General features: G+C 28.8%; 2 protein-coding genes across 3 annotated transcripts in view; both read left to right on the top strand.

Moving 5' to 3' along the window:
- Cap-D2 (CAP-D2 condensin subunit) overlaps positions 1-12,560 on the top strand; it is a 329,802-nt gene that overhangs the window by 232,840 nt on the left and 84,402 nt on the right. The window lies entirely within an intron of this gene.
- LOC140436907 (uncharacterized) lies at positions 1,311-2,775 on the top strand. The gene is made up of 2 exons (XM_072526075.1): positions 1,311-1,359; positions 1,448-2,775. The coding sequence occupies exon 2, from the start codon at positions 1,586-1,588 to the stop codon at positions 2,753-2,755; it is 1,170 nt and encodes a 389-aa protein (XP_072382176.1). The 5' UTR covers positions 1,311-1,359; positions 1,448-1,585; the 3' UTR covers positions 2,756-2,775.

The following is a 12,560-nucleotide window of genomic DNA, read 5'->3' as shown; positions in this document are numbered from 1 at the left end:
AGCAATAATCGACACAAGTCGGTGGGGTCACCCTCTCCGATTTGGCTGAAATTTTACACACATGTTGTACTAGACAAAAAAACATGATTATCAAATTTTCAGACCTTAATATTCAAAATGGCTGCCGTGGCGCGCTATTGAAGTTTCACGCTTTTTATCAATTTTTTTTCGTGTTTCGCCAATTTTTTTAGTACCGTGAGCTAAATATGCTTAAACAAATATCCACTATATGTTTTCCAATGTAAAATTTCCCGCTGAATACGATCCCGGTGTCAGAATTGCCATATGACGTCATGTAAAGCCACAAAATGCGAAACAAAGCGCTTTTTTTGAAAAATTCATATCTCAAAAACACCCTCTTTAATTTTTTTCAAATTTTCACAAAAGACGCCTTAATACAAGTTCTTTCGAATAAAAGTTGTCTCAGAAATCCTTTTCATATGTTTGAAGCCGCTGCGCCCTATAAGAGTCCAAAAAACGCGATTTTCCCGCCTTTTTTAGCGCTTTTCCTTCGTTTTTCAGCTTCCAAATAACTTTTAGAGGTTGTCTTTCAGCCAAATCGGAGAGGGTGACCCCACCGACTTGTGTCGATTATTGCTGGAATTACCCAATACTTAATTGAAATATTTAGTGTTTTATATTTTCTTAATTACAAATCTAATACTTCTAATGATTCTTCTGAATTTGATATTTTCTAATTTTAACAAATCAAAACATTTATTTATAATATATATATATATATATATATATATATATATATATATATATATATATATATATATATATATATATATATATATATATATATATATATATATATATATCCTCTAAAATAACAGCTGAACTGGTAGATGAAAAAGGGGGGTTGAGGTTAATTGGGTATACAGCTAATTAAAAGCCAAGTGTACTCTGTTTAACAATTCATTATATTTCGCCAATTTTCATTGGCATCATCAGATGAGAGCTACAATTATTTAAAACATGGTAAAATACAATTTAATAATAGTTTGTTGTTTATATACTTACTTAATTGAGGTTAATGGCAGTGCGATTTATTTTAATACCATCAAGTAAAAATTTTTTTGTTGGAATAATGTTGATTGAATAATATATATATATATATATATATATATATATATATATATATATATATATATATATATATATATATATATGTAAAAGTAAACCTATGTTTATTTTAAGTGAAACAGCAGGGCTTAGTTATTTTTAGTTATTTAAAGTTTTAGGTTGTATGACTGTTTAAGTTTTATTGACATTGACATATTGTAAATGGTATGGTACAATTGTCAAATTACTTAATGGCGTAAGAAATAGCATTGTTCTTGATTCTCTTTTTAGGTTTGTATATCTGTTAAGTTATTTTAGTTATGTTATTATTGTTAATAATTTATATTGTAGAATTTTAACGATAATAAACTCTTTTTAGACGAATTCAAACTGCTATCTCTTCACATGAATAAGGGTATGATATTACACTTATAAATCAAGAACTTAAGCTGATAAAAAAAATATAGTGATAACTATAAATTTCCAAGCCGTTATTTGGATAAAACGATATTTAAGAATGAATTTTACATCAATGAGAATTTGCATGGCTATAGAAGCAAACAGTAGTGATAGTAAGAAAAATGTATATAAATTTAAGTGGCTGCAGCCAACAGGGTCCCGTTTTTATTATGAAATCCCCTTTGAAAAACAACTTCAAATTGATCATTCTGAACTATTTCATCTGAAAAAAGTGAAGAATATATTAGCATCTATGAAAACAAGAGGATCCTTTAGAACATGTACTATAGCATTAGAAGACAATTTGAAGGAGATTTATTTTGATTCAGATGGTGATGTGGTTTATCAAAGTGAGTACTTACAACAGACCTTATTACCAGTGTATGAGAAGATAGAAACAGCTGAACAATTTCCATCATTTGCTGAGTTGCTCCAGAAATTTAATGACACAAATTTACCTAAAGTTGAAAAGAAAAATTTAAAAAAAATAAAAGATGATTTTGTACTTCGAAATTTTGATGGAAATAATGTTCCAATGAATTCATGGCTCAAGACCTTCGAATCAGAATGTTTGCGATGTGAGGTGGTTGCTGATGAAGACAAGATTTTGATTCTACGTTTGTTTCTTGATGGAATAGCAAAAGAATGGTTTGAATCAAAAATAATAACATTAGGCTTAGATAACAGTTTTGAGGTATGGAAAATTAATTTTTTAGATAGTTTTTGTGAAACAGGTTGGCATAATCATAGGCAAGCTTATTCTTTTAGGTATATAGGTGGTAGTATTGTTGATTATGCGTTTCGTAAAGAAAATTTATTGCTAAATATAAAGAATGATTTTCCCATTGATATACTAATTGATTTAATTGTAACAAATTTGCCAATTTATATACAAGATAATATTAATAGAGCTGACGTTACAACAATGGAAAAATTGGTAGGTGAATTACGAAAATTGGAAAGTTTAGTTATAAAAAAGAAGAATAAATTGGAGACAAAACCAAATTTTTATCAAAAATCTACTATAATACCAGAAGAACAGAAAACTACTTGTCAATATTGTGATAGAAAAGGATTCCCTGGGAGGTTTCATCCAGAGGCAATATGCCGTTTAAAGCAAAAAGATAAAAAGGTAACAAAAGAAAACAAATCAAATGATATTAAATATATTAATAATATTGCTATACAGGAGACATTAAATGAAACAGTAACTGAACAAAAAAACTAGATTTGCTGCCATTGATCAAATTAAAAGTACTCCTAAATAATAAAGAATTATGTGGAGTTTATGACCCAGGCTCAAATGTTACTCTTCTGAATTCGAAGGTGGCAAGAAAGTTAGGATTAGATATTCAAGAAGATAGGAATATGTTTAAAACGATAAATGGCAGAACAAATTTTACAGGAAAACTAATTGCAAAACTGAAAATTAATAAAATTGAGAAAAATATTAATCTTTTTGTAATTAATGATGAATATTTTGAGTACGATATTCTACTCGGATTAGATTCTATTTTAAATTTTCAAATGAAACAAGATTTTGATTTAGAGATTTATCAAAGATTATACGGAAAAATTGAAGAAAGAATCGAAAAATTTAATTATAATATTAATATTACAGAATACTCCATAAACTTTAATGAGGGAATTCCCACAGAACTTTTTGAAGCAAAATTACAACATTTATTGCCATATCAGAAAAATAAAATAGAAATATTACTAAATAAATATGACAATATTTTTGCAAAACATAAATTTGACATTGGGCAGGTTCAAAATAATGAAGCTCAAATTAAACTTTTAGAACATAAATTTGTTGCAAAAAGACCCTATAGATGCTCGATAGAAGACCAAAAAGAGATAGAATTTCAAATAGGACAATTATTAAAAGCAAATTTAATAGAAGAATCATCTTCACCTTTTGCAGCACCTGTTACATTGGCTTTTAAAAAAGATGAAGGATCTAAAACAAGATTGTGCATTGACTTTCGTGAGTTAAACAAATTAATTATTCCTGAACCCCAACCTTTTCCTTTAATTGGCGAGATTTTGACCAAAACAAGGAATGCTAGGTTCTTTACTACTTTAGATATAAATTCTGCTTTTTGGTGTATTCCAGTTCGGATAAAAGATAAATACAAGACAGCCTTCGTTACCCAAAGTGGTCATTGGCAATGGAAATGCTTACCTTTTGGGCTTAAAACATCTCCCGCAATATTTCAAAGAATTTTAAGTAATATTATCAGGAAGCATAATTTAAATTCATTTTGTATAAACTACATAGATGACATTTTAATATTCTCATTATCATTTGAAGAACACTTAGACCATATAGAAAGACTTATGAAAGCAATTATTAAAGAGGGATTTAGGCTCAAACTTCTAAAATGTAATTTTGCAAGAGAAGAGGTTAAATATTTAGGACACATTGTGGGACACAATTCAGTTCGTCCGTTACATGATAATTTAATATCGATCAGAGATTTTCCAGCACCAGACACGAGAAAAAAAGTACGACAGTTTTTGGGAAAAGTAAATTTTTACCATAAATATATAAAAGATTCAGCTAGGTTATTAGAGCCACTACATAATTTACTTAGAAAAGATATCAAATTCCACTGGTCTTTAAGCTGCCAAACAGCTTTTGATAGGGCAAAGAATATCCTCTGTTCTGAACCTATACTAGCCATTTTTAACCCAAATGCTCCTACAACTATATATACAGATGCTAGTGTTCTAGGAATTGGTGCGGTTCTGAAACAAAAACAAAGAGATGGAGAAATGAAACCCGTAGCATACTTTTCAAAAAAATTGAACAAATATCAAAAAAATAAAAAGGCTATTTTTTTAGAATGCCTGGCAATTAAAGAAGCAATAAAATTTTGGCAATACTGGCTAATGGGAAGAAAATTTCTCGTTATTACTGACCATAAACCCCTTGAGGGAAGAGAACTTCGTACAAGACCAGATGAAGAATTAGGAGATATGACACATTTTCTTTCACAATTTGACTTCGACATTAAATATGAACCTGGAAAAGAAAATGTAGAAGCAGACTGCCTTTTTAGAAACCCAGTATTGGAAAATATGAAAAATGCAGAAACATTCATAAGAACAGTAAACCTAGTCACATTAACTGAGATAAAACAAGACCAAAATAATAATCGACAAGTTATAGATACAATGAGAGGAACAATTTTGAACCAAGATATATTTTATAAATTAAGGAAGAATGAAAAAAGAATAATTTTATCCAAAGATTTTGGAAAAGAGTTAATAACAAAAGTTCACAAATTTTATGGTCATATTTGTGCTGGTAAAGTAACAAACAAAATTAGAAATTTTTACTACATTAAGAATATAGATTCACTAGCAAAGGATATCTGTCAAAAATGCGAGATCTGCTGTAAAAATAAAACAAGAATCGGTCCAAAATATGGTCTTCTGTCACAATTGGGTCCAGCAAAAGAACCTTTTCAGATAATGTCCTTAGATACAATAGGAGGATTTGGTGGCAATCGTTCGACAAAAAAATACCTCCACTTACTTGTAGATCACTTCACCAGATATGCGTTTGCAGTTACTTCTAAAAATCAGACCACAGATGATTTCATAAAATTAATCGCCAAAATTCAAGATAAACACCCCATAAAAACATTATTAACAGATCAGTATCCAGGAATTAATTCCAAAATATTTAGAAATCATATGAAACATTTAAATATTCAATTAATTTTTACAGCAGTAGACTGTCCATTCTCGAATGGATTAAATGAAAGACTTAATCAGACATTAGTTAACAGAATAAGATGCAAACAAAATGAAACTAGAATTCGAGCATGGACAAAAATAGCTGAAGAATGTATAGAGGAATACAATAAAACAGATCATTCTGTAACCGGATATAGCCCAGAATATTTGCTTTTTGGAAAAGCAGATCCGATTGTTCCCGAGGAACTGTGTGAGACAACAAATGTATCAAAAGATAAAGAAATAGCCTATAAAAATTCGGTACGACATCATGAATATAATAAAAAACTGTATGACAAAAATAGAAAATCCTATGAATTCAAAGAGGGAGATTGGGCATATGTAGAAAATAAATCAAAACTAAATAGAAAAAAACTTGACGAAGTAAGAGTAGGTCCATTTCAAATAAAAAAACAAATTTCAAATACATTATATGAAGTAGATATTGGATACAAAAAGAATGATATGAATTATTTCCATATTTCAAAATTGATGCCTTGTGATAAACCATATACTTAGATGGTTTATCATACCTTTTTGGTAGGGGGATGTAAAAGTAAACCTATGTTTATTTTAAGTGAAACAGCAGGGCTTAGTTATTTTTAGTTATTTAAAGTTTTAGGTTGTATGCCTGTTTAAGTTTTATTGACATTGACATATTGTAAATGGTATGGTACAATTGTCAAATTACTTAATGGCGTAAGAAATAGCATTGTTCTTGATTCTCTTTTTAGGTTTGTATATCTGTTAAGTTATTTTAGTTATGTTATTATTGTTAATAATTTATATTGTAGAATTTTAACGATAATAAACTCTTTTTAGACGAATTCAAACTGCTATCTCTTCACATGAATAAGGGTATGATATTACACTTATATTATATATATATATATATATATATATATATATATATATATATATATATATATATATATATATATATTAGAAGTGGTTATTTCAAAAATATAATACCGTACTAGGTATGAAAAACAGGATAATGTCCATTGTTGATGACAACTTTTTACAAAAAAATCTGGACATAATATACAAAATTTTTCGTAACAACGGATATCTTAAACAAATTTAAAAAAAACTGATTTATAGCACTAATTTCTATGACGGCCCCGTCCATGATTCTAACAACAAATCAATCAAATTTAAAAAAACTCCGCTTTATTAATGGTCTAACTTATTCTGTCATATCCATATTAAAAAATGTTCCTAATATTAGTATAACTAAATATAATACCATGAACAGCAAACAACTATTTTCAAAAATCAAAGACCTAGTACCAAACTTATATAAAAGTAATGTCGTTTATGAAATACCGTGTTTAGGATGTCAAAATAGCTACATTGGTCAAACATCATAATGGCTAAAACAACGCATCACACAACATAAAACTGATTGCCGCTTGGGAAAAAATACTTGCGCAGTGGTTGAGCACTATGAAAACACTGGTCATATGCTAGACTATAACAAAGCTCACATTTTGGCACAGACTGATAACTACAAAAGTAGATTATTTCTTGAGATGTATTACACTAACAAAAATAAATACACTTTAAATTATAAAACGGACACTGGACAGTTAAGTAACATATATTGTAAAATATTGAACAAAATTTATAAATATTTATAATATATTTTTAATGTTTATTTATAATTTATATATTTATAAATAAACCTTAATAATTCATCAAAGAAATATCATTCTTCTAACGTTTCTTTTATTGTTATTTTTATTCTTACATTTGAAATAATTTTAATTTTTAATCGTATAGCTGTAACGAACGTGCTTAAGACAATTTAATCTTGACATTCAATATTTCGAATACTTCAATGTCAGTTTTTATTTGCGAAATCTTTTTAATTTCTGTGTGTTTTAAAATGTATTTGTACGCCATTTTTTGTAATGTTCAAATTGTTTTAGTTTACTCCTGAGGAAGCTATTAAATAATGGCGAAATATTGAGTATCTCAGAAAAAAGAAAGATTTTCATTACAGACCACTTTACCAGATAATTCGAACGTATTTATATATATATATATATATATATATATATATATATATATATATATATATATATTTATTTATTTATTTATTTATTAACGGGATACCACCCAATATAATATATACACAAAGTATTACAAGTATTATCTAGTGATACAATAATTATAAAGATATAGTAAATATGTATGAAAAGAATTGGCGATGCAGCTATATAGAATAAAAACAAATATTAAAATTATATAAAGCCCATAGCAAATATAAATCACATAAAATTACAAAAATTTTTTTAAACACATTCTACAGACATTTTCCGAAGCGCACTGCAACAAATCAAAGTCTATTCTATTTCCATTTAGAATGATTCTACTCAGTGGAGAATGCCTGCCAAAGTTAGAGCGATGAAATTTAATTGCAAAATTATGAGATGTTCTAGTAACTCTAGAGGGAACATTAAAGTCAATTAGAGACAGTAGATCATTGCAATTAATTTTTGTATTCAGTAGTTTAAGAAGAAACAAAACATCAGCATACATCCGTCTGGAAGATAGCCTAGGAAGGTTTAATGTATTTCTAATTTCTGAGTAGGAATGGTCGCTTAAAGGTTTGTGTAATTTAAAACTTAAGTACCTAATGAATTTATTTTGGACTTTTTCAAGCTTGGCTATATGGACTTCATAAGTGGGTGACCAAACGACTGAGCAATACTCAAGAACAGATCTAACTAGGGAAATATAAATCAGTCTGATGGAATTAATGTTATGCAAACATCTAGAGAATCTAATAATGAAGCCTAACATTTTAAATGCCTGGTTATTCACATAATCAAAATGAGCGCAAAAATTTAGTTTGGAATCTAATTGAATACCTAGATCTCTTACAGTTGAGACAGCCTTCAGTGGTTCTTCAGCTAATTTGTAATTATAAGAGAGGTTGTTAATTCTTCTACAGAAACTAATAAAGTGACATTTTCCAACATTAATGCTCATTTGGTTCCAATTGCACCATGCCATAATTTTGTTAATATCAATTTGGAGTTTTTCACAATCTGAGACGTCTTCGATAATTCTATAGATTTTTAAATCATCAGCAAATAGCAAAAATTTAGAGTTAATTTGAGATTTAATGTCATTAACAAATATATTAAAAAGGAAAGGCCCTAAGTGGCTTCCTTGTGGAACACCAGATGTTACGGAGATCTCACTAGATTGAAAGTTTTTATTTTTAACAAGTTGTATTCTGCTAGTTAGGTAACTACATAACCAGTTATACAGATTGCCTGTAAATCCAATAGTTTTAAGCTTGTTACACAACAATTTATGATTCACAGTGTCAAATGCTTTGGAGAAATCTGTATAAATAGCATCCACCTGTAGTCTCCTTTCCAAAGCATCAGATATGTATTGCGTGAAAAGTAAAAGATTTGTCGAAGTTGATCTACCTGAAAGAAAACCATGTTGCTCTTCAATTAGTACATTGCATAATTGCATAAAGGTGTTTTAATAGAGTCACATATTATACTCTCTAGTATTTTAGGAATAGAAGAAAGAATGCTTATTGGTCTGTAGTTAGCTATGTTACTCCTGTCACCTGATTTATGAATAGGAACAATAAAACTAGATTTCCACAAACTTGGACAAATACCTGAATCAAGTGAATGAGAAAAGAGAAAATATAAGGGATGGGTTAAAGTACATCTACACTTTTTTAATAGTATGGGTGGAATTCCATCTGGCCCAGAGCCCTTATAAATGTCTAAATTGGCTAATTTTTCAAATATGATTTCAATAGATACATTACAAGAATTTAGACTCACTGTTTTCTCATACTCTAAGATGGGCTGTATTAAATCATCATCATTTGCTCTGTAAATATTTTGAAAGCATTGCGCAAAGCTATTAACGATATCCGCACCATTATTAAGCATTGTGTTTCCAAAAAACATTGTGTTTGGTAGACCATTATTTTTGCGTTTGCTGTTAACAAAATTCCAAAAGTGCTTTACGTTTGAACTAATTCTAGATTCAGTTTGACTTATATAAATTTCATGACATGACCTACTTAGTTCTTTGCATTTGGTTCTCAAGGAAGAGAAAAGTAGATAATCGTCTATTTTAGGTCATTAGTCATCCAACGAGGAAATTTGGGATTTTTTAATCTTGTACGTGGTATTGAACAATTGACACCAAACTGCAATATGGAGTAGAACAGTTCCATGGCTTCGTTAATATCTCTGCAAATACCTAAAACGTTCTCCCAGCAGATACTAGCAAGATACATATTAAGAGCAACATAGTCTCCTCTCCTAAAATTGAAGGCAAAACTATTATATTGAAGCTCGGGCATATTATCTTTTATAGCTAAAGAAATTGATAACGCAGGATGATAACGATCACAAGGCAATAAATAATCGTTAACAATTTCAACTGTTACATTTTCATTATTATTTGCAAAAACTAGGTCAAGTAAAACTCCGTTGCAATTTGTGATTTGATTGAGCTGAAATAGGTTATGAAATGCAAATGTATCAACTAAAGTTGGAAACTACTTTACTTAATGGTAAATTTCATAGCCAACAGTAGCAACAGTCGGCCTTCAACAGGAAGGTACATATTAAACTATAATTTTATCTTTTGAAGAGATTTCAAGTAAAATAAAGTTACAAAAGGAACGTCAAAAATTACAGATATAAAAACTAACTAATAAAATTAATTTAAATGTAAGAAGACAAAACAAATTTTATTTAATTGTATAAAATTTTATTTAATTTTATGTAATTGTATGTAATTTTAGCTAATTTTATCAAATTTTATTTAATTTTGTCTAATTTTATTTATATTTCTTTTATTTTGTTTATTTTATTTTATTTAATTTCATTTTATATAATTTTATCCAATTTTATTTAATTTTATATAATTGTATATAATTTTATATAATTTTATTAAATTTTATCCAACTTTATCTTTTTATCTAATTTTGTGTAATCTTTTTTAATTTTGTTTTAATTCCTTTTTTCTTGGACGCCTCCAGACTCAACAAAAGTAATGTTTCTTCGTCGGAAGAACAACTAGCTGAGAACGGGTCATAGTGATGTAACGAATATTCGCATTCGCGAATATTCGCATATTTTTGCATATTCGCATTCGCAGTCGCGAAATTTTTACGAATTTTTTGCGAATATGAATGTAAGAAAAAAAAATAATTTGAAGATTAGGTTAATAAAATAAAAATCCATTCACTTCTCAGATTTTTTATTAAGAAAACTCACTTTATTTTAGAAGCTTAGAAAACTATATAATTAGAAAACAAAAAATAAATGATGCAATGTAAACAAACAAAAACAAATTATTCTTTGAAACTTATTATCCTGAAGTTTTTGATTTTAGACAATCATCTTGAAAAAGCTAAGAATTATTCAACCACAAACTAAACATAGTCTATGTGTTTTTATGTAAAGAGTTTAAACAAACAAACATAAACAGTTCGACTTCAGTTAGATAAGTTCAGATAAATTTAGTAATTCAGCAATTTTCGGAACAAGATACATATAATGTACACTAGACTGTAATGTAATACAGTAGGTACATGATTTGTTTAATTGTTCTGAAAAATGCTGAATTACTAAATTTATCTGAACTTATCTAACTACACACCTCGCGCAAATGAAACTGTCGGCAGACCTGAGACAATTAAAATTGCCAAATTAAAAAAAAAATGAATATTCGGATTCGCATTCGCGAATGTCAGTGGCATATATTCGCATTCGCATTCGCGAATGTTCAAAAAATGACATTCGTTACATCACTAAATTGTTAGGTGTTTATCTGGATTATAATTTGTCTTGAAATTCTCACGTTGATTATATAGTGGCAAGATGATCTGTACAGTGTTTTGTTCTATGACAACTTAGAAATTTTGTCTCCCTAGATATATTAAAGCTTTACTATTTTGCTCATGTACAAGTCAATTTTGCAATATTGCTTAGTTTGTTGGGGAAATTGAGCACGAATTAATGAGGAGCAAAAAAAAGTATTCGGACCACGACGTTTAGATGACGCTTGGATTCCTGTAGACAAATTTTTAAAGAATTTAAGATTTTAACTGTAATTTCGTTGTATATTTTCAGTCATGTTGTTTATGTAAAGTAACATAAGTATAATTTTATTTACAGAAGAGATATTTCCTTAACGAGTGGCTACAATTTTCGTTACGGAAATGATTTGGTGACCACCTGTTCGCCACTTGACCGTTGTGGGTAAGGGTCCTTATGCAACATGCGCTCGTTTATTTAATAAATTACATAATTATGTTAAATATTCAAATATTTATGTACTTAAGAGAGCAGTTAAGAATTTACTTCTGGTAAACACTTTCTATTCGTTAGAAGAATACATGCAGCATCTTTTTAACGATTTGTATATTTTTGTGTATATTGTGAAAGTCAGATTAAATAAACAATATTGATTGTTGGAATTTAATCTAATCGTATCAATTGGAATCGAATGGATTCAATTGGGATCTAATCAAATCGACTGGAATCGAATCGACTCGAATCAATTGGTATCTATTTGAATAGATTGGAATCGAATCGAATGGATTCAAATCGGATGGAGTCGATTGGGAACGAATCGAATCGATTGGAATTTAATTGAATCAAATCAATGGACTACCTAAGTCTGACGTCACAATGAGCGGCGATTTTAAAAACCTTTTCAAACAAATTTGTGTGTATTTGTGTCATAAGAAGTTGGAAATATTGGTTTTTTAATTGTTTGAAAAATAAATAAGGACTTTTGGTTATGAACATTCATTATGTGCGATTGGTATTATTTGTTGCTCGTGAATTTGTATGGTAAGAATATCAAAGGTTTAAGATATTTACTATGAATGCTCATATTTTAAGGTTATATTATTGTTTGATTAAATCTTTAATTATTTTTTCGAATCGAATCGATTGGAATTGAATCAAATCAAATAAATTAATACCATGGTTCCGTGCGTAGACGTTAAGAAAGCTATGGTTCCACTTTTCGGTCACTCCTGGAGTGCCACATCCCATTTTTTATTGTGTTCTTTACGGACGAATAAGTTTTTAAGTATCCTTCTAAGGGAACAATTTCTCCAGAAATTCGTTAAATCGTTGAGCCACACATTGTTGGTCCATTTTTCATTCAAGGGCATTTAGCTGCACAGAAATACTTTAAATACTTCTCAGTGCGTGTGAGGGACAAAACTTTACATCATTGTAAGATATATCCGTTTAATATTCATT

Source organism: Diabrotica undecimpunctata, chromosome 3, assembly GCF_040954645.1.
Source record: "Diabrotica undecimpunctata isolate CICGRU chromosome 3, icDiaUnde3, whole genome shotgun sequence".
NCBI classification, from domain to species: domain Eukaryota; kingdom Metazoa; phylum Arthropoda; class Insecta; order Coleoptera; family Chrysomelidae; genus Diabrotica; species Diabrotica undecimpunctata.
The sequence above is the reverse complement of the archived record's forward strand: the minus strand, read 5'-3'. Positions and strand labels throughout refer to the sequence as shown.